The 27,489-nt window shown below is 40.1% G+C and overlaps 1 protein-coding gene across 2 annotated transcripts in view; it reads left to right on the top strand.

The window, feature by feature from the left end:
• The window catches only part of unm_sa1614 (un-named sa1614), a 268,689-nt gene that overhangs the window by 201,473 nt on the left and 39,727 nt on the right, over positions 1-27,489 (top strand). For both annotated transcript variants that reach the window (XM_087994717.1, XM_087994716.1), the window contains exons 16-21: positions 2,236-2,327; positions 9,316-9,502; positions 13,096-13,181; positions 17,843-17,958; positions 19,162-19,229; positions 20,278-20,385. In XM_087994717.1, coding sequence (XP_087850843.1) covers positions 2,236-2,327; positions 9,316-9,502; positions 13,096-13,181; positions 17,843-17,958; positions 19,162-19,229; positions 20,278-20,385 — 657 coding nt within the window. The remainder of the gene's footprint in view (positions 1-2,235; positions 2,328-9,315; positions 9,503-13,095; positions 13,182-17,842; positions 17,959-19,161; positions 19,230-20,277; positions 20,386-27,489) is intronic.

Below are 27,489 nucleotides of genomic sequence, written 5' to 3'. Positions count from 1 at the left end.
GAATCAGATTTGGGGTAGAGATTTCAGTTTAACATGTTGCGTTACAGAATAATAGGATGCAAACTGAGCTACAGAATTGCGTACACCGTGACATTAGATGGAAAATTTAAGAATTGCCTTTATTTATGCAACACGCTATCACATCTTTGAAATGATTTAAGGCTTCTAATTGAATTTTTCTACTTAAGCAATTGTCTACATATTGCCATGTTTTTCTTCAGTTGCTGTTATAGAATAGTTTGAATGAGCTGAAACTTACAAAGAATAAAAGATAGAATGTTGGCCATGAGACTATTAAAATAGTCAATTTTTGGGTGGTATCTAAGGCATGATTACTATTTCAGCAGTAAATGTGTTGAGATAAGGGCAAAGGCAGGTGACACCACACAGGTGAAGTTGGACATCAGAGATAGAGGGATTAAGAGGTCAGAAGCTGAGTTCATTGCTAAATAGGACACCACAGTTCCTAACTATTTTAGTTTAATGGCAGTTGTGAGGAACAATATTTCAGTTGATGTTAATAATAATTAATATGCAAAATACTTTGTGATCCTAAGGTCTTATCAAAGTGTACCTTAAAGGTATGTGTCTGGACTTTTCTTTTCCCCCAAATGATAGTGTTCCCTGACAGCTTAAAATAGACAACTGAAAAATTGAATGATATTTCAAATTTTAGTCAAGAATTGCTTGACAAAATGTGCAAGTAAAGACAATTTAATATCTTGGCAGAACCTTTCATCAGTTAAGCAGAGAATCTTTTGCTATTCATCTCCAGAATTTTCTACTTTAGGTTCGGAATTTCAATCACCCATGGGGATGGGGAGAGGATCAGCTTTGCTTGACCGTTGCACTTCAGATTGATCTTACTGTGCTGATGCCTCTAGGATGCACAGGAATGAGGCAAGGCCAGGGGGGTAGTGAAGTTGGAAACCTGCTTGTCTCCAGTTTTAACACCTCAAGGAGTTTAATAGGCTGTTTATTACTAGGCTGGGGAGTGTCAGACATTGAAAATCACCAAGCCTGGAATGTATGATGCTCATTAGTGCATGTGGAATAATTAAGTTTTTTTTTAATTATGAAAGTTTCTTAGCACTAGGGTGTTTTATTGTGGAATGGGCGCGATACCTTTTTAGTTGACCATTATGCTGAAGCTTCTGGCCATCCGATATGCTACTTCCTCTTTTCAGCAAGGTAGTGGGCAGGGCCCATTGTGGTTGTTCCCTATCTTTGATGTACTAAACTGGTAGCTCCCACCTCCTGGGATAGCTCAGCACCACGAGCTGGACATCAAACCCACCACTTTACCAATTAGGACAACACCATTTGAAGATTGTATTTTTGTCAACGATGGAATGCAATGTGTGGTTCGGACCTTTAAAATCATCAAGTCCTTACTTTGATATTCTATTCTTCGCACTCTCCAAAATGATATTTATTTCAGTTTATTATCAAGCCTAAGATCATTGGCAATAAATGTGTTTGCTCATAACTTAAAACGACAGACAATTTCACCCTGAATTTAAAAGTAATATCATGTTATTTGGCAGATTATTTATCATCAAAACTAAGATGAGATGCAGTGAAATGAACTCTACTTCAGCTTCAGGGATCCCTATTTACATCCAGAGATGATTGATAACATGAGTGTTCCTATGTGAAATGAGTTTAGATAGTCTCAACCAAGTTTACATCATTGACGATCTAAAACACACAAATTAATCATAATTTGGCACAAGGTTGATAGTCTGCTTCAGGCTATAAGGATGCTTCATGTGGAAAATGGAAAAGTAATCATAGTGAAACATTGGTATTTCTTAAAAATGGAGATTAAGATAAAGTGTAGGGGAGCTTTTGACTGAACCTAAATGGGGTTATAAATGCTCTGCATGAGCTCTGTGCTTACATAATGGTGAGTGGATAAAATTTCCAATTGATAGTGCTGGCATAATCACAGCCCAGTTGGGAATTAGCCCTTAAGCAATCCCTAGCTGATCAATATTTGACCAGTTAAGGGACTTAATTGGTGACAGAATGGGAAGATCATGCAGAGGTCTTTCCATACGAAACTTAATTCCAAGGGAGGCAAGAATGCAGAGAGTTCTGATATGCCACTGATATGCCACCAAATAAAGTTGTCTCCCTGCTTCAAGCCTAGAAGACTTCACTTGAGAAGGAAGGCTCACTTCATGAACTTTGAAGAGGAATTCTGTTTTTGATGCATATATTGTCTTCCAGGTTGTAAAAAATGTTGGAAACTCCAGATTTAATGAACTTCTGGAAGCTAATCTCCCAAGTTCATCAGTAAAACCAACAACTGACAGTCCTATGTGAGTAAAAACCAACAGGAAATTGTATATTGAAAAGTAAAATGAAAACACTGATACCAAACTTTTTCAAAGATAACACTAAATGCATTCTTTCAGTATTTATTCTTGTGCCTGTAAAGTAGTTGCCTCAGTGGAGGCTCCTGTCTTATCATTCTCTACAATATCCAAGACTTCTTTCTGTAAAATTGATATCCATAAGGCCATAGCAACAAGTGTTTGTGGATTGTTAGTCCAGTTGGGACACTGTATATTTACGCAGAATTACAATTATACAACCTGAAAATTGTCCATATTTTTGACATTTCCTCACCTGATCAAGTCTGCGCATCCGATAAGATATGCATAAGAGCCAAGGAAGAATGAAAATACTGCATACTGCCTTTGTGACCTGCTAATTCATCGTGCAAATACAGGGGACAGACACAGAATTGTTCAATTTATATGTCCAAATTTTTCTATTTTTTTTTAAGTTTAGGGGTGAGTGCATTAGCTGGTAATTATTTCACTTCCCTCAAACCGAGAAAACACATTGTATCACCTGCCAATCAGCCCACTGAAAGCTAACCAGCAAACATTGGTGGGTTTATCAGCAAATCACAGGTGTTGACATTGGCATCCTAAGTTGCAACAAGTTGATGGCAAATCAAAGCTCCTAGCTACTGACTCCAAAACTTCTGTGGTTGAAGCTTACTCCTCAGAGGGACCAGTTGTGAAAAGCTAAGTACTGTTTATACTCTTCCATTAAAATTGTGGTCACGTGGTAGAGAGGTCAAGGGCAGTGGAGGCAAAGGAAGGAGGTGGCTTTCAGAGGCCACTCCCTTACACCCAATGGTTTCAATTATCCTGAGAATGATTAATTCCCAGTTGGGAAACTAGCCACCATTCTTGCACATTGGTAAGGCAGGTTATCAGTGAGGTGGTGAGCTGAGGGTCTTATTCAATGAATAATTGAATAGCAAAGATGATTCTCGATAGGGGTGAGAGAGGCAGGGTAGTTGTCATGGGGGACTTCAACTATCCAAATATTGACTGGGATCACTACAGTACGAGTACTATAGATGGGTCAGTTTTTGTCCAGTGTGTGCAGGAGGGCTTCCTGACACAGTATGTAGACAGGCCTACAAGGGGCGAAGCCACTTTAGATTTAGTATTGGGTCGCGAGCTTGGCCATGTGTTAGATTTGGAAGTAGGTGAGTACTTTGGAGACAGCGATCACAATTCTGTCAGGTTTACTTTAATGATGGAAAGGGATAGGTATACTCCACCAAGCAAGAGTTACAGCTGGGGGAAGGGAAATTACGATGCAATTAGGAAAGATTTAGGAGGTGTAGAATGGGGAAGGAAACTGCAGGGGATGGGCACATTAAAAATGTGGAGCTTATTCAAGGAAAAGCTCCTGTGTGTCCTAGATAAGTATGTACCTGTCAGGCAGAGAGGAAGATATAGAACGCGTGAGCAGTGGTTTACTAAGGAAGTGGAATCCCTGGTCAAGAAGAAGAAGGCTTACGTTAGGACAAAATGTGAAAACTCAGTTAGGGCGCTTGAGGGTTACAAGGAAGTCAGGAAAGACCTAAAAAGAGAGCTCAGAAGAGCCAGGAGGGGACATGAGAAGTTGTTGGCAGATAGGATCAGGGTTAACCCTAAGGCTTTCCAGAGATATGTCAGGAATAAAAGAATGACGAGAGTTAAATTAGGGCCAATCAAGGATAATAGTGGGAAGTTGTGTGTGGAGTCAGAGGAGATAGGGGAAGCACTAAATAAATATTTTTCAACAGTGTTCACTATAGAAAACGAAAATGTTGGCGAGGAAGATACAGAGATACTTGCATCTAGACCAGAAGAGATTGAGGTTCATAAGGAAGAGTTATTAGAAATACTGTAGAGTGTGGGCGGCACGGTGGGCGGCACGGTGGCACAGTGGTTAGCACTGCTGCCTCACAGCGCCAGAGACCCGGGTTCAATTCCCGCCTCAGGCGACTGACTGTGTGGAGTTTGCACGTTCTCCCCGTGTCTGCGTGGGTTTCCTCCGGGTGCTCCGGTTTCCTCCCACAGTCCAAAGATGTGCAGGTCAGGTGAATTGGCCATGCTAAATTGCCCAAAGTGTTAGGTAAGGAGTAAATGTAGGGGAATGGGTGGGTTGTGCTTCGGCGGGTCGGTGTGGACTTGTTGGGCTGAAGGGCCTGTTTCCACACTGTAAGTAATCTAATCTAAAAAAAAGTGTGAAAATAGACAAGTCCCCTGGGCCGGATGGGATCTATCATAGGATTCTCTGGGAAGCAAGGGAAGAGATTGCCGAGCCTTTGGCATTTATCTTCAAATCATCATTGTCTACAGAGTAGTGCCTGAGGACTGGAGGATAGCCAATGTGGTTCCCTTGTTCAAAAAGGGTAGTAGAGACAACCCTGGTAATTACAGACCAGTGAGTCTCACTTTAGTTGTTGGTAAAATGTTGGAAAAGGTTATAAGAGATAGGATTTATAACCAACCAGAAAAGAATAATCTGATCAGGGACAGTCAGCATGGTTTTGTGAAGGGTAGGTCGTGCCTAACGAATCTTATTGAGTTTTTTGACAAAGTGACCAAACAGGTAGATGAGAGTAAAGCGGTTGATGTGGTGTATGTGGATTTCAGCAAGGCATTCGATAAGGTTCCCCACAGTAGGCTATTATACAAAATGCAGAGGAATGGGATTGTGGGAGACACAGCAGTTTGGATAAGTAATTGGCTTGCTGAAAGAAAACAGATGGTTGGAGTTGATGGAAGATGTTCATCTTGGTGTCCAGTTACTAGCGGCGTACCACAAGTGTCGGCGTTGGGTCCACTGCTGTTCGTCATTTTTATAAATGACCTGGATGAGGGCTTAGAAGGGTGGGTTAGTAAATTTGCTGACGACACTAAGTTCGGTGGAGTTGTGGATCGTGACGAAGGATGTAGTAGGTTGCAAAGCGACATAGATAGGATGCAGAGCTGTGCTGAGAGGTGACAAATGGAGTTTAACGTGGACAAGTGTGAGGTGATACACTTTGGCCGGAGTAATCGGAATGCAAAGTACTGGGCTAATGGTAGGATTCTTGGGAGTGCAGATGAGCAGATAGATCTCGGTGTCCATGTACACAGATCCCTGAAAGTTGCCTACCAGATTGACAGGATTGTTAAGAAGGCATACAGTGTTTTGGCCTTTTATTAATAGAGGGATTGAGTTCCGGAACCAGGAGGTTATGCTGCAACTGTACAAAGCTCTGGTACGGCCACACTTGGAGTATTGTGTACCGTTCTGGTCACCGTATTATAAGAAGGATGTGGATGCTTTGGAAAGGGTGCAGAGGAGAATTGCTAGGATGTTGCCTGGTATGGAAGGAATGCCTTACGAGGAAAGGCTGAGGGCCTTGAGGCTGTTCTCGTTAGAGAGAAGAAGGTTGAGAGGTGACTTAATAGAGACATACAAGATAATCAGAGGGTTAGATAGGGTGGACAGGGAGAGCCTTTTTCCAAGTATGGGGACGGCAAACACGAGGGGACGCAACTTTAAAGTGAAGGGAGATAGGTATAAGACAGATGTCAGAGGTAGTTTCTTTACTCTGAGAGTAGTAAGGGTATGGAATACTTTCCCTGCATCGGTAGTAGATTCGCCAAGTTTAAGTGCATTTAAGTTGTCATTGGACAGGCAAATGGACGTACATGGAATAGTGTAGGTGGGATGGGCTTCAGATTAGTATGACAGGGCGGCGCAACATCGAAGGCCGAGGGGCCTGTACTGCACTGTAATGTTCTATGAATACAAAGTAGTGTAGTGGTAGTGTCAATGGACTCGTAATCCAGTACTCCAGACTAATCTGCTAGGGACATGGGTTCAAATCCTACTATGGAAGATGGATAAATTCAACGTTAATAAACATCTGAAATAAAAAACTAGTCAAATGGCGACGATTGGCAGAATCTTAGAGTTTGAGCAAAGTGGCCTATGCAAGATGTGTGGCCAAATAAAGTGATAAATGCAACAAGGCCCATTTCAATTTCGAGACTATCTTGCTTCACTTTTATGATTTTCATGTGTGGCGTAGCAAAATTCTCACTAGGTCATAATGAGATGCCAATTGACAGTCATGATTGATTATTAAATCAGACTACCTTTCACCCAAACTCGTCACATAAGCTAGATGTCAAGAAAATTCAACAAAGAAAACAGAACAAGCATCTGATATATTCAGTTTGGTACTTGGTCTAAGCAACCTCCATGTTGGAAACCAGGCACGAATATCTCAGGATACAGAACATAGACATCAGCCTCATGCACCTTATGTTTACAACATTGGCATCTGACATGTGACAGCCTTTAAGACACATCTTGGCGCATCTCCAGTTTACTTATAGGTCACTTCTACACTTCAGTACTGTATTTCGGGCTGCACTGGCAAATATCATTATACTTCTGCACCAAGGATACTTTGTGCTCAGGGACATGCACTCAGTTCATGTACTGAACCAGGCTGCATCCCTGGACTTGTCATTCGCTATCATAGCACTCATTCACTTTGACCCTACCTGGATACTCAAAGCATCCCTGCACTGCATTGCCTTGACTTTTCTTTTGCACTTTGCCCCCCCTCAGCCAGCGATACCAAGTTTATATTGCTGTTTAGCATAGACTGAAAGCCAAGGAGCTTGTCACTATTGTCAGCAGACTTTCACTTGGGGTTTTCTGCACAAAAAGGCAAGGGCATCCTCCTGCACCAGTCCAGGCCCTGGTTGAGGCCATCAGAGTCAGCATCCTCTCATAAAGGATGAGGCGCTGAATGATGGGCAGGATATCGCTTGTCTTAAGTCTTTAGCTTTATTGTGGCCAATTTTCCTCATTGAATGAGAGAGGTATGTAGGCTAAAGTGAGTGGTACAGCTATTACTTCTGGTGCATGCGGGGACATTTTCTGAGAGTGTGAGTAAGCAGTGCAGAGGGCATGCAGGGTTAGTGGTTAGGGGGGTGAGGTGAATGATGGCAAGTGAGAGAAAATGTTGCAAGCAATAGTAAGTGTCATTTTTGTGACAATGTTCACCCAGCTGGGAAGTTGATTTGCAGACATTTCGTCCCCTGTCTAGGTGACATCTTCAGTGCTTTGGAGCCTCCTGTGAAGCGCTGCTGTATTGTGTCTTCTGGAACTGATTTGGTTCTGTTCCTGCTGCTTCTGGTTGTCGGTTCCGGTTGTTCGTTGTAGTGGGCCGGTATATTAGATCGAGGTCTATGTGCTTGTTGATCGAGTCTGTAGATGAGTGTCATCCTTCTAGGAATTCTCTGACTGTCCTCTGTTTGGCTTGTCCTATGATCACTAGGTTTCACGTTAAGAATCTCTCCAGAGAAACTCAATGCAACTCGGATTCAGACAAAAGAAATGTAAGATTCGACGCCATCCACTCACTGACAATTATTATTAAAATTTTATCTGGTTCACTAATAGAATACCCTTTCAGGGAGGAAATTTATTATCCTTGTATGGGATCCCAGAGCCAAAACAGCGTAGTAGACTTTGAACTGCCTTTGGCCAATTAGGGATGGACAATAATGCTGGTCTAGCCAGAGCTGCCCTCTGCCTGTAAACAACAAAAAAAACTTAAGGGCCTTAATTGCTGACAAGTCAAGGAAGAAACTCATGAATCTTTTTGCCTAATTAGTGAGGTGTGAAAAGTGAGTGAGTTTCTCTCTCCAGGACCAACTTGCCTCATTGCCTCCTCTTGTTGTCTCTCTTGCCACCTCCAGGGAGATGAAAATCGTAGTCAATTTTAAAAGAAGCCAAACATTGCATGCGCAAGACCTTTCATTTACAGTTCCATGTAAAACCATTTCCTGCTGTGCAAAACATCTTACATAGATAATTCAGTACTTTTTTCTTCAATGAGCATTTCTTACGTATGCTCATTATACTGGAACTTCACGTTGACTGCACCATAGTATGGTAGTAATGGACTGCTTTTAAATATGGTTTATCTGTTATAACTGTTTTCATTCCTGATTTTGCTCTTAGGGGAGATGATGGGCTAGTGGTATTATGGCTAGATTATTAATCTAGATACCCCAGGTAATGTCCTGGGAACCTGGGTTTGAATCCTACCACAACAGACAATGGAATTTGAATGCAGTAAAAATCTGGAATTAGAAGTCTAATATAGACCATTGTCAATTGTCAAGAAAAACTCATCTGGTTCAGAATGGTACTCTAGGGAAGGAAATTGCCATTCTTACTTGGTCTGGTCTCCATGTGACTTTAGACCCACAGCAATGTGGTTGACTCTCAACTGCCCTGTGGGCAATTCAGGATGAGCAAGAAATACTGGCCGAGCCAGTGATGCCTACATGTTGTGAATGAATTTAAAAACATATATTTGAGTGTAGTGAGCACCATCTTGTCAAGGTCAGCCACTCATAAGTCCTCCTTAGTATGACACCTACATCCCCCAAAAAATGTTGATATTCTGTAGCAGAAGTACCTCACAAACGGAATATTGTTCATCGTAGTGATCCTGATTTGCATGATTACAAATGTTTGTCGTCAGTAAAGACTACAAATTTATTTGGTGGGAAGGAATGCAACGTATATGCTATATGGCAACAATTAAAAAATATTTAAGTTGCATGTTAGTCAACATGATTTTGAAATTTTTACATTCTTTAGGTCTCCAATATATGACTCTGTCTCTCTCTGCCAATAATTTTCCATAGCCAGCCTAAGGTGTGACTGTGTACTGTGTAACCTCTAATGTTTAGTTCTCTTTCTGAGGGTTAATACAAGTTTTGCACCTCTCAATTTGCCTTTAGTTAAATTTGGAACTTCATATGAGTAAATTACAAACCAACATTATTCTGTTTCTCACTGCATTCATTTCATCTTTATTTTAATTACAATTTTCACCTTTACAACAGGGCATATCAACAGTGGTCTTTCATTTGGACAATGTTTTGCCTAAATCTGAACTGATTGACATATTTTGTTATTTTAAAGGACAATGAGGAAAGATTACATCATATCAAAATACATAGATCGTCAATATGTGAAAAAGAGCAATAGTACTCCTGTGACAAAGTTGAATAATTTATGCACTGCTGTAACATGCAAGGATATATTTGCATTGATACAGGCCTATGCTGAAAAGGTCAACCTTAGTGAATCATTGCCATCTTATGCACAGGTAAGAGGGGCACTGGTCAGACCAAACTGACTTTAGTTTACTGAAGGAAAAATAACTTTCTTTTGTATTGTACTTTCTTAAATTTTGGTGAAGTTATCAAACCTATTCAGATATAAGGATATTTGGTAGAACAATAAGTATGTTATTTAGACAAATATAGTAATAATCAGTAAACTGGAAAGAGATGACTGATCAGTTAACTTGGTTTTCTGTGATGGTGGTTGTGGGGGAATGCCGTTCAGGTCACCAAAGTACTCCTACACTTTGAAACGTGTTTTGGGAATCTTTAATGTTCTCCCACACCGACAGATGTGACTTTGACCCTGACGTTTATTGTGGGTGTGGGGCTGGTGGACAGTGCTGAAAATATGCTAACCTAAAGTCTGTAAAGAATTTAAGGGCAGAATTTCATTTAAGATGTATATCTTTATTTCCCAGCCAGCAGTCAGTTCAAAACAGTTTATGAGGATATAGTGATGTTGTGGAAACATAACTGGTCTAGTGCCCAGGCTAATGCTAGGGGACATGGGTTCAGATATCACTATGGCAGCTGGTGGAATTTGAATTCAAGTCTTAATAAATCTGTAATTGAAACCTAGCCTCATTCAGGGTAATCATGACAGCTGCTATTGATTGTTATAAAAGCCAATTTGATTCACTATTGCCCTTTAGGGAAGGGGGTCTGCCATCCTCACCTACTCTGGCCTATCGATCCACAGCAAAGGTCTCAATGCTGAACTGAAATGTCCTAGCAAGGTGTTCCTTTGCTGTCACTGGGTCAAAATCCTGGAAGTCTCTCCCACTCAGCAATGTGGTCTATCTACAGCACATTGACTGCTGCAGTTCATGAAGGAAGCTCAGCAGCACCTTCTCAAGGGCAACTAGAGATGAACAGTACATGAATAAAATAAAGAACTGCAGATGCTGAAAATCTGAAGCAAGAACAACTTGTTGGTGAAACTCAGCAGGTCTGGCAACATCTGTGGAGAGGCAGCAAAGTTAGCATTTCAAGTTTCAAAGGTTCACAGGGCTCAAAATGTTAACTCTGCTTTCTCTTTATTTTTATGGATCCCTTCAAATATATCAAGGAGCTGGCCAAATCCTTGCATTTCTTATTTAAAGGAAAGTGTCAGGTGCTGTGTTGCAAATGTGATTCATTTGGTTATGGTACTCGGTTTTAAGCAAAACATACTTTATACTTAAACAAAAGCAGAAATTTCTGGAAAAGCTCAGCACATCTGGCAGTATCTGTGGAAAGACAGTCAGAGTTAATGTTTTGGGTCAGGTGACCCTTCTTCAGAACTGATGGTTGCTTGGAAAAGGTTGTGTTTTATACAGAAGGCAATGTGGGGGGGAGGTCAGTAATAAATGATTGGTGGAGATAAAGCTGAAAGCAAGAGAAGAACAATTTGATGGACAAAGAAATGGATGACAATCAGTCGAGGAGATTGAATAGCTGCTTAGGACAATTACGGGCTAACAGCAAGCCCTGTGATAACAAGGCCTGGTGTGTGGGCGTTGAGGTAAGTACATGGGACAAGTTGCCTCAAACCTTAAAATTTTTGAACTGGATATTGAGTCCAGAAGGCTGTGGAGTTCCAAGCAGAAAATGCTGTTCTTCCAGCTTGTGCTGAGCTGCACTGGAGTCCTGCAGCAATCCCAAGACAGAAGTTAGCCAGGGAACAAGGTGATGAATTGAAGTATGTTGTTCCTTGGATGACATCGCTGCAGTGCTCCAGTGAAGCTCAGTGCAAGCTGGAAGAATAGCACCTCCTTTTCTGCTTAGGAACTCCATTGCCTTCTGGAGTCAATACAAGTTCAACAATTTTAGGGCTTGAGGCAACTTCTTCAATGTCCTTCACCCAACCCCTATATACCAGGCCCTGTTATCACATGGGCTGCTATTATACACCACCCATTGTTAACCACTAATAGTCCCCTTTAGCAGCTATTCATTATCCTAGGCTGACTGTTATCCACTCTTTTGTCTGCCCAACTGTTCTTCTCTCTCTTTGGACTCTATCTCCATCTATCATTTATCCCTTGCCCACTCCCCTTACCCTATCGTTTGCATAAAAACTTCTTCTAAGCTACCATCCATTCTGAAGAAGGGTCACCTGAGCTGAAACGTTAACTCTGATTTCATTTCTCTCCTTAGATGCTGCCAGACCTGCTGAGAGTTTCCTGCAATTTCTGTTTTTGTTTCTGATTTCCAGCATCCACAGTTCTCTCAGTTTTTACACTTTATTCTTACTGCACAGTTAAATTACAAAGGAAATAAAGAACAATTGAGCTAACTTTAACTCTATTGGAAAAATAACAGAATAATAGATTATTTAAATATTAAACAGCAACTCTTTCAATATAATAGCATTGTATAAACACACACTTGGCAAAAGTAAATTTAGTAGAATAGATTGTTTCACATGCAATGTTTCTCCAGTCCAGGAGGAAAGAACATCAAGAGAAAATTTTGGCAGTGGGAGAAAGAACACAAGTATTTTGCTGTAGCAGGGAGAGATGTATGGCAACCCCAACAACTCCTGAAATCTTGCCTCTGTGGGAGCCTCACTCCACCCTTTCATGCTGCCTTTACTTTTACAACTTTTTTTAATAACAAAACGCCAAGGCCTCACAACTGTTTACTATGTTGGCTTGGAACAGACCACCATTCATCTCTGTCTCTCTCTTTAAAAAAACACCAAGAAAAAAATCACCTGTTAAAGCCAGAGTGTCATCACATTACAGAGAACCAGAGAAGCCCACCAACTGAGTTTAAGAAAAAACCCACAGTACTGCAGGGGCGTGTTTCATGTGCATTAGGCATATTCCACAGATCGTAAAGTTTTTATATCTGATAAATATTTGTGACTCCTCTTTCTGATAGAAGCCAGTGTAGTTGTGTGTTATATTACATCACTCCTTGATTTGAATCTACATTCTACATAATAAAAGCCCTTTTGTTCATAGTAGTTACCCAGTGTTTATAGTAGTTACCCAGTGTTAAGTAATACGTAAGTATCTGAAATGGCAAGTTTTACCCAGCTCTCAATGAGCTTTAACTTACAACATGCAACTAACTGTAGGAGCAAGTTACTGCAGATGCTGGAATCTGAACTGATAACAAAAAGTGCTGGAGATCAGAGCCAACCAGGCAACATTCATGGAGAGACAGCAAGCTAACGTTTTGAGTCTAGATGACTCTAGCTTGCTTTCTTTCCATGGATGCTGCCTGACCCACTGTGAACTCTAGCATTTATTTGTTATCAATGCAACTAACTGTAGTTTGACTACCTAAGCTAAATAACTTGCATTAAATCAGGCAATGGGAAATGAAGCAACAGAAGAATTGTGACTTTGCAACTTCCTGAAAGTACTTGTTATTGATAACAAATACCAATGACGGAAAGTGTTCTGCTTTTGAAAGCTAAAATTCTTTATCTTGATGAGCATGAATAGTCCACCAAACATTATAGATTTGATGAACGAAAGCAAAGAAAAAGGATTTAAAATCATGAATAATTGCAAAGGTATCAATTGCACTCTCACCTTATTTTAAACGTTTCCTTTGTGTATTTGTATCTGATTGGCAGGAACCAGGAGAGACTGCTCTTCACCTCGCTGTACACCTTGCTGATCTCACCTCCCTTCACATTGTGGACTTCCTTGTGCAAAACTGGTACGTTACAATTCACACACCTTTCCCAAGAGCAAATGCACTTAGAATAGTAATAAATGCTTGCAGTAAAACTACTGTGCTGTTTGTCTCAAAAGCACTTTCTCTATCCACCTTAACTATAACAAGGCTAGTGTGCAATGCCAAGTAGAAGATTTACTTTGGATATAAATGTCATATAGGCTAAGTATGTGTAAGAGTAGTGATATTGGATCGTTTTTCATTCTGGCCTGAATTAAAATCAATGCAAAGACCTGATTATCCCAGCTAACATATTTTTGAAGAATTATTACATTAGATTAGATTACTTACAGTGTGGAAACAGGCCCTTCGGCCCAGCAAGTCCACATCGACCCTCCAAAGAGCAACCACCCAGACCCATTCCCCTACAATACCCCTTCACCTAACATTACAGGCAATTTAGCATGGCCAATTCACCTAACCTGCACATTTTTGGACTGTGGGAGGAAACCGGAGCACCCGGAGGAAACCCACGCAGACACGGGGAGAATGTGCAAACTCCACACAGACAGTTGCCTGAGGCGGGAATAGAACCCGGATCTTTGGCTCTATGAGGCAGCAGTGCTAACCACTGTGCCACCGTGCCACCCATGGATTAGATTTGGAAAACTTATCTAATTGTCTAATGCCTAAATAAAAATCTTAATCAGTGGTAGCAACCTGGGGCATTTTACCAGCCCTCATATCAGACTCTTTTTCAGGTCATATCAGACTTGAAATGTTAACTCCATTTCTCTTGTCACAGATGTTGCCTGGCCTGTTGAGCTTTTTCAGCATTTTCTGCATATGTTTCAGATTTTCCAGCCTCTGTACTCTTTTGCTTTTATTTCCTTTGATATGGTTCCTGACTTGTAAACAGAGAAAATAGGCATGATTCGGAGATGCCGGTGTTGGACTGGGGTGTACAAAGTTAAAAATCACACAACACCAGGTTATAGTCCAACAGGTTTAATTGGAAGCACACTAGCTTTCGGAGCGACGCTCCTTCATCAGGTGATCAACCCTAACCCTAACCCTAACCTGATGAAGGAGCGTCACTCCGAAAGCTCGTGTGCTTCCAATTAAACCTGTTGGACTATAACCTGGTGTTGTGTGATTTTTAACAGAGAAAATAGGAGCTGTATTAAGCCATTCCACCCTTTGAGTTTGCTGTATCATTCAATGTAATCCTGGCTGATCATTCAACTCCAATCCTGTTCTGCTTTCTTTCCCATTCTATAGAACAGGCCATTCAACCCCTCAAACCTGTTTCTTTATTCAATGAGATCAAGACTGATATATAGCCTAACTCCATATTATCTGCCTTTCACCAATATCCCTTAATTTTTACTCAACAAAAATTTATCTATCTCTAATTTTAAATTAATAACTGGTCCAGTATCCATTGCTGATTTGTTCCAAAGAGAGTTCCAAATATCTATCACACTTTGCGTTTACAAATGCTTCCTCACATCTCGCTTAAATGGTCTGGACCTAATTCTCAGACTATGCTTCTAATTTTAGAATGTAGTTTATCCTTGTCTTGTCCTGTTAAAATCGTCAAGACTTTGATCTTATCACCTTAAGCTTCTAAATTCTAGAGTAAACAGACCTAATTTGTATAATCTCTGAAGTCCAATTACACCTGAAGTCCAGGTATAATTGTTGTAAGCTTAACTTTTCTCCCATTATTCATAATACCTCTGTGATATGATTCTTGTCACCTTCTAAACTGTCCAAGCTGCACAAAAATTGTGAAAGTCTGAAATGCCCACTGTTGCCAGTAACACTGAGACATCACTGTGCAGACTATCTGTCTGCCTCCTTATCTATACTGATAAAAATTGCTGGTTCTGGGAATGCCAATGAGTTATCCACATTCAAGTCCCACATGTCCTGTTTGAAACCCACCCATCACTCTTCAGCCCAATATCTAGTCTGCCTTTTGATCAGATTATTTGTCAATATTTGTCCTGCTCCTCTGTCAGTTTCATGACAGTACTAAATGTGTGAAAAGTATTTGTTAAGAATTATGTGTTCTCATTTTGGAGTTCATTTCGAAGGAGGTGATTGTTATGACATGGGGTAAACTCCCCCTGTTAATTTAAACCAGCAACACCGAAAAGATTTATCACGTGCAGTAATCTGTGAAAATTCAAGAGGCCAGGAACTATTTAAATTAAAATGTAACAATTTTATTTCTGAAAGTATAACGGAATAATTAACTAACAACTATTTACAGCCCCTCCTTCTAATCTATCATTTATTTTCCCTTCTGTAATACTAGTCCAGTAAAACCACCGATTAAGATTTATCAAAATTCAAATTTCAAAACCAGCCAGCTATCAAATCTTGGTAGCTTCCTCTGTAGATTTTCTTCTTCTTAGGGATTTCTGTTTCACAAGTCACTGATCAATAAAGGTATCTTTTAAGAGAGCTATTTTTCGGTTAATCTGTACACGCTGGTGGCTTGGCAGTTCTCCATTGACTGTTCAAGTTATTCCTGTCTTATACCCTCAAAGCATTGGATTGTATCATTGGCTTTTAAGCTTGTCAATATGCTAAATTCAAACTGGATTGGAGTTTGGTATTTTGGGGGTATAATTTAAACTGATTGGCCAAATTTAAATTTGTTTTGCCGTCTCCAGGCAACCCGGTTAATTACCTGTTTGATCAAATGTTACATTGTTACCATATTCAGAATACTTGGTGTTGTGTCATGTAGTTCTACTAGCTTTTAACTCTCTTAAAGGTACAGTACCCCTTACACCTTCATAACATAACCAACTGAATTAGTTGTTATGCTTGAATTCGAACAGCATATTCACTAATCCGTGCGGAGAAAGGATGGAAAGAATGCCCAAGTACATTTCCAGACAATAGTCCAGTACAGCAAAACTGTGCATGGATAAGAAACTTAATCCGGTCAAAGACTTAACTAGCTTAGAATCCCTACACTGTGGAAACAGGCCATTCAGCCCAACAGGTCCACATTGGCCCTCCATAGAGCATCCCACCTAAACCCACCTCTTACCTTGTAACCCTGCATTTCCAAAGAACAAAGAAAATTTACAGCCCGGGAACTGGCCCTTCGGCTTTCCAAGCCTGAGCTGATCCAAATCTACTGTCTAAACCTGTTGCCCACTTCCTAAGCATCTGTATCCCTCTGCTCCCCACCTACTCATGCATCTTAAGTGAATCTACCATTCCTGCCTCTACTACCTCTGCTGGCAACACGTTCCAGACACCCACCTCCCTCGGTGTAAAGTACTTGCCACGTGTATCCCCCTTAAACCTTTCACCTCTCACCTTGAAAGCGAATCCTTCACCCTGGGGAAAAAACTTATATCTATCTACCCTGTCTATACCCTTCATGATTTTGTCAACCTCAGTCAGATCACCTTTCAATCTTGTTTTTTCTAATGAAAACAAACCTAACCTGCTCAACATCTCTTCATAGCTAGCACCTTCCATACAAGGCAACATCCTCGTAAACCTTCTCTGCACCCTCTCCAAAGCATCCACATCCTTTTGGTAATGTGGCGACCAGAACTTACACAATATTCTAAATGTAGCCGAACCAACGTCGTGTACAATTTTAACATGACCTGCCAGCTCATATACTCAATACCCTGTCCGATGAAGGGAAGCATATCATAAGCCTTCTTGACCACTCTATCCACCTCTGCAGCCACCTTCAGGGTATAATGGAACTGCACACCCAGATCTCTCTGCTCATCAACTTTTCCCAAGGCTCTTCCATTCACTGTATAATTCGCTCTAGAATTAGACTTTCCAAAATGAATCACCTCACATTTGCCTGGATTGAACTCCATCTGCCACTTCTCCGCCCAACTCTCCCGTCTATCTATATTCTCCTGTATTCTTTGACAGTCCCTTATGCTTTCTGCTACTCCACCAATCTTCGTGTCAATCTTCATTCCATGACTAACCCATCTCGTCTACATATCCCTGAACTCTATGGGTAATTTAACATGACCAATCCATCTAACTTGCACATCTGTGGGAGAAAACTGGATCACCCGACAGAAACCCACGCAGACACAGGGAAAATTTACAAACTCCACACAGTCGCCCAAGGATTGTTTCAAATCTGAGTCTGTGGTGAGGCAGCAGTGCTAATCACTGAGCCACTGTGCCAATGCAAGAGTTGTGCTTGCCTAATTTAAGGATCCTGGCATCATGCCAGCTGCATGGACTGTGTGATTAAAATGAAGTAAACATCATTTACTTCTTACAATAAATTATAATGCAGACAATTTGAACTTGCCTTTACAAGTTGTAGGTACTCACCCAGAATATGGGAAAAACCAACTAGGAGAAAGGGAAGACTGCAGATGCTGGAAAAGCAGAGAAGTCAGGCAGCATCCGAGGAGCAGGATAGTCAATGTTTCAGGCATAAGCCCTTCATCAGGAATGAACCCCATTCCTGATGCAGGGCTTATACCTGAAACGTCAATTCTCCTGCTCCTTGGAAGTTGCCTGATCTGCTGTGCTTTTCCAGCACCACACTCTCAACTCAGAATACGGGAAAGTCAAGTACGCTTTTTATCAAGGTCCTAGTTTTCTCTGTTTTGGAAAAGTAGACAACCTATAATTATTATAAATTGTGTGACTGATTTTTTTGTATATATACATTCTAGTGGGAACCTTAGCAAGCAAACCATGAAAGGAAATACAGCTGTTCATTACTCCTGTCTATTCAATAAAGCAGAATGCCTCAAACTACTCATGAGAGCCAGGGCCAACACCATTATTTGTAAGTACTGCAACAGTCATCACTGAAATATTGTCCAATACCTGTCACCAAAACAACTAATAAGTTGAATGTAAGGAGCTTCAGGCATCTTCATAGGTTATAGTTCTCATCACTTACAGTCAGAAACTTGTGTTCTTTGACAATGACTGCAGTGGTGTGGAGTCCAATTGCAAACCCATTCACCTCTCCAGTATAGCTCACCCCATTATTTCTATTTTGATCAGAAGCAGCAAAAACCTAAAAACACTGAGCCTCTGAGTACCTTGGCTAATCTCTCAGGCAGCCTCCTGTCGCTGTCAAGGAATATAGAGAAATTCAGCTCCTGGTTGGTGTTAGGTATGGTGTAGAGTTGGATCTCCTTGTTGTGCTGAAGATTCAGAGGCAGTGCCCTTTATCTGTTGCAGGTGGATGGGTCACCTCCTCCTCTATCCTACTTACAAGATACATCGAGTACTCATTGGCAAATCAAGGAACTCACCATAACATGTACAATAACACTCCAGAATGCTTACAGATACTTGGTGAAAGAAAAGGGTCTTAAAAATTTCCTTCATTGGAATTTGGATGCTTGTATAGAATACTTTTAAGTAACAGTTATGCAGGATCCATCTTGCAACAGAGCATTTGTTTATTTACTTTTTTAAATTCACTTGTAGGATATGGGCATCACTGGCTGGCCAGCATTTATTGCCTGTTCCCTCATTGCATTGAGAAAATAGTCCTGAGTCGCCTTTTTAAACCACAACCACGATATATTTCCAAATCAAGATGGTGAGAGGGTTGGAGGGAACTTGTTTGCAGAGTAATTACTGAATTCAATACAGGACTTGTGCGTGCCTAATTTAAGGATCCTGGCATCATAGCTGCTTGGACTGGGTAATTGAAAGCATGTTGAGGACATCCCTGTATGCACCCTTCTCTTGTAGAACACCATTGCAGAACACAGTAAATGGCTGACAGCCTAGTACTGGACTCCATGGAGCCACTTACGGCAGTCTCAAGCAAGGTGATTTCAAACCCACAACATCTCCTGCTTCATTATTAAGTTTTCTGAAAGTTCTTCTTACCAGCATGGGTTTGTTGTAATGCAATTTTTTTGATAATTTTACTGAAACTCAATGATCACCATTCAAAGTTAATAAACTTTACTTGACAAAATTTGACTTAAATCTTTGTTGAAATTTTGCTTTTCATTTTTGATAGTAAATGAAAATGGAGAAACTGCTATGGATATTGCTCATAGACTGAAACACCAATATTGTGAAGAACTGGTAAGAAATTGACAAGTTCAGAAATCTTTAATCACTCAGTTTACAAGGACTGGCTATATAATAATCAGTTTGTAATTTAGTCATGAATCAGCCTCCTTGTTATAACTGTGTCTTAGAACTGAGACACAAAACAGGACTGGGAATATATCAACCAGTTATTAATTGTGGTTAGCTAGTTATTAGAATTGATGACAAAAAATGGTTGCCTCTGTTAATATTGATAAATTGTGGAAACCAGTTTCTACATTGTTTGGAGAATGTTTTGAATTTGTGCCAGATTTTAATCTGATTTTCTGGCTTATTTATACATGATATTAAACAATGCTAGAATTAAACAAAATTAGAAGAATTGCGTTTGTTGATCTGTTTAAACCACATATTTATTGAAAAAAGTGATTTTTTTCGAACTATTTATCAACTTGATTGAAATGAATTATGAAAATAATTGAATTATTATTTTTACTTATTGTACATAAACAACCTAAATATTTTAAAAAAACATCTGAGATCACTTCACACAGCAAAATGCCTTTAGAAGTGGTGTGAATAGTTCTGTAGCAGGGCAATTGAGCAGAGAGAACAGGAAGAGAGAAAGAAACAATCACCCTTGTAATGTGGGAAAGTTGGCAGCGACAGAAAGTCCCTCAAAGAGCAATGTGATAACAATCAGATAAACTATTTTATAATATTGGTTGAGAGATAAACATTGACAAGGGCATCAGGCAGTGTTCTCTTGTTTTGTTTGTAACAGTTCACCTGAGAGGGGATAATGATATTTCATTCAAAAGATGACACCTTTAATAATCCAGCACTCTTAGTCCATCAGTGGCCTCCACAGTCATATAATCCAGAATAATGTTTTCTTTCAATGAGAAATATTCAATGGCATATAAACAAAGAAACACACCATTCTTCTTCATTGCTTTCAGCTGAGGAGAAAATTGCGAGGGGAGAATATGAAAAGTTTTTATTTATTTGTGTATTCCTTCCTTGATGCTCTAAAATATTAATAATCTAATATTCCTAATCTTCCTTTATTTATTGAAAGCTAACTCAGGCAAAACTAAACCGGTTTAATCTACATACAAATGTGGAATATGAGTGGCGACTGAGACAGGATGATTATTATGAGAGTGATGATGATCTGGATGAAAAGGTCAGTTTGTTTCTGTTTTTATTTTTAAGAAGTCATAAAATAGAATCGTAGTATAGTTATGGTGCAAAGAAGGACATTTGATGTGTTGTGTCCAATGTGCCTCCATGCAAAAGCTTCTCAGTTAGCCCCAAACCTCTTCCCATTTCCATATCCCTGCAAATTAGTTCTGTTCAAATGCTTATCCAACTTCCTTTTGAAGACACATTTGACACTACGTCAATGTTTCAGATTATCCTAACCACTTGCTTTGTCAAAAGGGTTTTTCTTGATGTTGCCATTCATCTTAAATCGTTGTCCTCCGATACGTGACCCTTTCACCAATGAAAACTGTTTATCCACTCTGTCTTGATCCCTCATGATTTTGAACACTTGGCTCAACTGTTCCTTTCCTAAGGAGAACAACATCACTCCTCCAAATCTATCCATGTATTTGAAGTTCCTCATCTCTGGAACTATTCTGGTAAACCTTTTCTGCATCCTCCATTAACAACAGTTCACCACTATGCCTTGTAGAAGCAACTTACTGCAGACTCTGGAATCTGCACTGAAAACAAAAAGCACTGATGAAGAGTCATCTAGATTTGAAACGTTAGCTTGCTGTCTGTCCACAGATGCTGAAAATGTGTTGCTGGAAAAGCGCAGCAGGTCAGGCAGCATCCAAGGAACAGGAGAATCGACGTTTCGGGCATAAGTCCTTCTTCAGGAAGGGCTTCCTGAAGAAAGTCTTGTTGACTTTCCTTAATTAATCCATACTTGTCCAAATGCACTTTCAGAGTGCTAGTTGAGATAACAACTAAGTCCTTGTTTTTCATCTCTGTAACTAAAAGAGTCCTTTTTTTACAAACACACACATTCCCTCAGCTTTTTTTAATTTCAAAAATATGCTTTATTCATTAAAAAATCTTTGTATATATACATTGTCACAAAGGCAGTTCGGTTCTGTACAGTTGCATATCAAGTAAATAAACAAAACATTGAACTTAGACTGCATCTAAACAATCAAATACTTCTCTTACACAGACTATACTAGTATTTACATATATTTAAGGCACTAGGAGGGTCCAATAACTGAACAGACCCCCATTTAACTTCAGCATGAAGACCTCAGATAGTGGTCTTTCCCCACTGCACCTTGGCAACAGTTGACCCAAGCTGTAGTGCATCCCTCAGCATGGAGTCCTGGACCTTTGAATGTGCCAGTCTGCAACACTCAGTTGAGGCCAAATCCTTGTTCTGGAAGACCTACAAGTTTTGGGCAAATCAAAGAGTGTCTTTTACAGAGTTGATAATCTTCCAGATACAATTGCTGTTTATCTCGGTGTATGTCCTGGGGAAACAGACTGTAAAGCACAAAGTCCCACATTGCAGAGCTGCTCAGATGAACCTCAACACAAGCTACTTCATCTTCCTCTAGACTTTGCAAAGGCACATTCCAGAAGGAGATGTGTGACAGTCTTACAGCCATTTCGAGGGCAACATGTGATGGCACAGACCAATCAGGCTTATTTATTGCACTCATCATACATGATGGAGTGTCCTTTTCGAGTTTTCATGTCGCTCGTCGACAAAAGACAAACCCCTATCCAGCGAAACCACAGCTGAATGATCTAAAATGGGGACGATTAAAAAAAAAAGGTAAAAGATTAAAATAATAATGCGAAGCAGAATCTCAAGCAAGGACAAAGATGAGCCAGGATTATTCACCGTATTGACTAGGTTACCACTCATCATTTGCTGTGTGTGGCGTGCCCTATTAATCAACTAACACCAAATTACCCATCACCAATTACCTAAGTGATCTAAAATACCACAACTTTATTATTAAAACAAAGAAATTTAAAATATTAAACTAAAAATTAGTTAAAACCAGCTAATAACTATAAAAACAATAAAAAAACCTTAAAATTCAACCTAAAACTTAAATACATCAAAGGGAGTTATTAAGAGTCCATAAAAGTCCGCAGGAGCTCGAGGGTCAATGACAAAGTCAAGTTTGTGACGTTCTGCGCGAAGGATTTAAACTTCGCGATCCCGAGGGTCTTCATCAAGTCTGAGTTCTTTAAAAACCACTTCCCTCGGGCTCCCATCACAAACCCGTAGAAGGATACCTTTCCTTTACCCGTAAGGACCATTATCTCTTTCTCAAGATGTTGATATTTCTTCGTCTTTTCGTCCCAAGCCCCTTCGAGGGAGTTTATTTGGAGATCAGACCTAACTGTTACATCTATAACAATTATCTGCTGCTCCTTCGTCACGATGAGGTCCGGTATCCAGAGTTTCCCGGCCTCATCCTTAATCCTAGGTTCCACATATATTGTCCACCCGTATTTCTTGATATATTTAACTAACTCCTCAACTATTCTGTTGTGTCTCTTGATCCTCATATTTTTTACAGAGGGACACCAACCAGAAATATGTGCTATTGTTTCTGAAGGATCATTACATCTTCGACAACTTTTGATGTTGAATGGCCTGCTATACGATAATGTCGCCCTTGTTGGATACAAATTCGTTCGTAGTAACAGTGAATTAATCACTTTGGACGTTTTCATAGAGTCTGTCCTCTTCAACCAATTATTGGAGATGCTATCATTCTTATAGTAATGTGCCCCTGCCCCTTGACAGGGGAGGGCCATCCACTTCTGTAATTCTATAGTCCTCCAATTTGCATAGTTGGAACTCGCAAATTCTTCCATCTCTTCATCTTCTTCCATAATAGTATCTCCAACATTCGACCCTTGATTGATACACGGATTCCAGATGTTCTCCAGTACCTTTAGACTACTCATTTTCCGCATCTTCTCCTTCATGCTACTGCCTTCAAAATGAAATGAGGCATGTAATATTTCATCCGTCGATTTCTGTAGTGTACCATACTTCCTCAGGATCGAAATCGGTATGAATACTGACAGACAATTTAATGCCAGGCCACCATCACGGGCTTTTGCGTAAAGCACCCCGTCCGTAAAAGATTGAGGAAGATGTAAGATTTCCTTCACCGCATTTTTAATAATATTGTTCAGTTTACTAAGATAGTTAAGAGAAACTTCCGCTAAAATTAGATAAAAATACAGTCGAGGGATAAAATATGTTTTTAAAATTTCAAATTTCTGGCCTGGTTTTAGAGGAGACCCTTTTAAATTCCTCAACCATTCCTCTAACTGTTTTTCCCATTCGGTGTTAATGACTCCCACCCATGGGTCAATTTTGGCCCCAAGATACTTGTCAGTAGCACCCGGCTCTATAAACTGTATAATCCCCCCGTTAATACTCCAATTTACTACATCGTTGTATATAAAAGTTTTATTTCTATGGGTAAGATAAAAGCCCTTAGTTTTATTAATATTAATCCCCATTCCGGTATTATTACAAAATTTCTCCACTATTTTCAAATTGCACACCATCCCCTCATAAGTTTCGCTAATCAAGGCAACGTCATCTGCGAACGCAAGCGTTGCGCAATGACAACTATATCCGTCCTCCCCAAGAAATATTCCTTTTTGTTTCTCTTCAATTGTGCAAAGTAATGGGTCCATAACTATATTAAATAAAATTGGTGATAGAGCATCACCCTGTTTTACCCCCCGTAAAATGGGAATATTCCCGGTTTTACAGCTAGAACCCTCTACCTGAGTAAAATTATTATCATATAAATTTATTATCAATTTAATAAATAATACCGGAAGATGAAGCCTTCTTAACACAGTAATAATTAATTTATGCCCTATCATGTCAAAAGCTTTCGCCAAGTCTATAAAGACTACAGCTAAATTTTTCTTCCTCTTCTTGGCACCATTCATAATATTCTCAAGGATTTTAATATTTTCCTCACACCCTGAGATACCAGACATAAAACCTTTTTGACGTTTGTTTAAAACTATTACCTTATTAAGCCTACCCGCCACGATTTTAGTAAAAAGTCTGAGCAGGATTGGCCCGATAGTTATTGGCCTCCAATTATCTATATCTTTAAGTTTATCCTCACTGCTCACTTTTGGGATTAACACTGTTCTACTAGTTTTTAACCTATCTGGGATCCTACCACTTTGTAGCCAAATGCTATACACCCTAGGCAGTATTAAATTATCTTTGTTAAAACCTTTAATAATCTCCCTTAACGTTACCCCATCTGGTCCTGCGGCGGTGTTTACGTCCATCGCCCTTAAGGCCTGATCGATTTCTTCCACCGTCACAGGACCAGATAGAGCAGCGTCCAGGGATTCCTCTCCTTGATTTTTGTATTTGGCAAAACCCCTTAAACTATTTTTCTCATTTATAGTCATTAATTTCTCTTTAAAATATTCCTCCAATTCCTTCTCGCTTAGGGGACATTTACTATTAACAGGGGCTTTAACTATTAAAGTTCTTGCCAAATACTGCCTTTTACTTCTATATAAGACTTGTGCCTCCTTAAATTTCCCTTTTTTCCCACTGTATCTCTTTAAAGCGTTGTTTACCATCCTATTTTTCTTTCGTCCATTATCCTTGGCTTTAGATTTTATTCTATTATTATCGCTTGTTTTACTCTTCCTACCATCCTCCTTCCTCTTTCCTAATTTACCCACAATCTCCCCCATAATCTTATCAAACTCTTTGCAACCTTTTTTACCCTTCTTCAGATCTTCTTCAATTATTTTTATCAAATCTGTAATTGAGCCATTCGGGCATTCCCTAACATCCGTACTATCCTGATTTTCATCTTCTACGCTCCTGTCGGGTATCAGATCACTTCCAATTCTATCTTTATCCTCTCCTTCATCTTCATCCATACTATTGGGGAGCTCATCTAAATTTAAATCCTTCTTACTAGATTTATTTTTCTTATTTAATAATCGTCTCTTGTCTGAAATTTGTTTTGCAGTTTTAGACCCCATCCTATCCGCTATCAATTTATTTATATTTCTGCAACCAATAAACTCAGATTCCAATTGTTGCAGCATTTCAGTTTCCTCTCTAGACCATACACCCCTTTTATTTCCACCATTATTCTCTATTTTGTCCGCCTTACCCCCTTTCCTTTTCTCATTTCTCAAGTTAGGGTGTGCATGCCTTTCATGCTGTCCCAATCCTCTAGCCGATTTAAATTTTAATGAGCAGAGCTGACATTGAAAGGGTTTCTCTAAATCTTCCTCCACATTCCTATCGTTAACGTTACTACAAGCACCTATACTACCATCCCCATCTCTTTTACATTTTGGATAATGGCACGCTACTGCCTGGTAGCTACCCTCCCATGTACATTTGCTACACCTTATCCTGACCGAATTAATCCCTCGACATACTTTTAAGTGTTTCCTAAATACCCCCGTAGTATTGTAGATGTTATTACAATAACTACATCTAAAATCTTCTATAGGGTAATTGATTATAATTTCTAATTTATTAGTTTCTCTATTGGACGGGTGTATAATCCTACCCTCATCCTCCCTCTCTTGTCTCTCTAAAACTCCACTTCGATTAAAATTAAAAGGCCCTTTAAAATTCGAATTATAAATTGTCCGGCTCTTAGATGGACTTGGCTGTAGAGGGGCTTTCTCTCCCAGCATTGTCTTTCGAATTTTGTCACTATTCTGGACTATATTAAAGGTTTCCTCGTGCCTGCCCGAGGACAACCTTGCCGGAATAATTCTTATGGTCTCATCCGTCTGTGTCTGAATTGAGACGGATTGTACAGTCCGATTTTGGCTCGCACACTTTACACACGGAGCCGCCAAAAGCCACCGTGCGGGACGGTTGTTCACCCGGTCTCCCATCCAACCGGATACTTTGGTATCAGCCATAACGCCTTCGCCAAAATTTTGTTTCCCGTAGACCGACAGGTCACCAGCCGTCTCGTATCTTTTCTACCAGGTCGTATTAGCCGGACTATATCGAGTACTGCTCAGACAACGGTTAAAACGATCAAGCCGCCGTGGCGCAAAGCACCAGTAAATCAGGTTAAAACCAAAGATAAAATCAATGGTAAAACACTGATAAAACTAGACTAAAACGCCACTAAAACAGCTAAAATCACCCCCGTCAGGAGCTTCCTCGTATAGGCCGTTACCAGGGGGAACCACGAGGAGGTTCGACCTAACTTTGCACTCGGTAAAATACGTAAAAACGAATGCAAAGGCGACTACGCAGGCACTGGTCTGAGACCAAAACCATAAAAACACTGTAGTCACACAGGTAGTGCCCTTCTCACACCAGCCAAGCTATGTCTTGGTGCTTGTTAGAAAGTTCTGGTGATGAGGCATTCTGCCAAATGACTTTGACAGCCTGCTCAGGGAACTATGCAACAAGACCCACCCTCTTCTTTTCCATCAGGTTCTTGAGGGTATTGCATGCTGACCAGTTTCTGATGAACTGATGGTCAAAGGTGTTTTTCTTTGCAAATTTCTCAATGAAAGACAGGTGATATGAAACAGTTCACTACTTTGGAGCGTTCCGCGACAGCGAGGCCAGTCCCATCCTTCACAATACCTGGGGCAGGTAGAACCTCAGTATGTAGCCTGCATGTCTCCTCAACACTGTCTCTCCTTCCATTATTGTAATACCGGAATTCAAACAGTACAGATTGCCCATGCCAAAGAAGCAGAAACCTCATTTAAATGACACTGTCATTTCTTAATAGCAGTCTAAGAGTATACACCCTGTTTTAACCATGCTGTTCAACTATAACCTGGAAGATTTCTGACTTTCCAGAATATGCTGGCAGCAGAAATAGGACTTGCCAAAGTAAATGACTGTTTAACAAAATGTTCATTGTGTGTTAGCACCTAGCCTGATCCTTCTGGCCCCAAGAGTGATTTTGGGCATCTTCCGTCCCAAAATGTTTTCCTTTCAGATTAGAGATTTGACAAACCCTTCCACTTCTCCACTCCCAATCTGCTTCTCTTACTGAGATTATAACTAGATCATTGGTAGTAGCCTGATTCCATACCAATTTTGACATTGCCAATTATGACATTATTCATGCCATCGTAGGCAGGAGACAAGAGTATGGACAAACAAATGACGCCAAGTGTTAAAGGTCTCACAAGCCTCATGTTATGGGCAGCCAAATGTTTCATCTTCTGCTCTGGCCCACAGTTGTAACTTCCATTAAGTTAAAATTGGCTT

Source organism: Chiloscyllium plagiosum, unplaced genomic scaffold, assembly GCF_037043375.1.
Source record: "Chiloscyllium plagiosum isolate Xiang-an unplaced genomic scaffold, Cpla_swu_hap1 HiC_scaffold_15, whole genome shotgun sequence".
NCBI classification, from domain to species: Eukaryota; Metazoa; Chordata; class Chondrichthyes; order Orectolobiformes; family Hemiscylliidae; genus Chiloscyllium; species Chiloscyllium plagiosum.
Note: the sequence above shows the minus strand (reverse complement) of the source record. Positions and strands in the feature narration are given on the sequence as shown.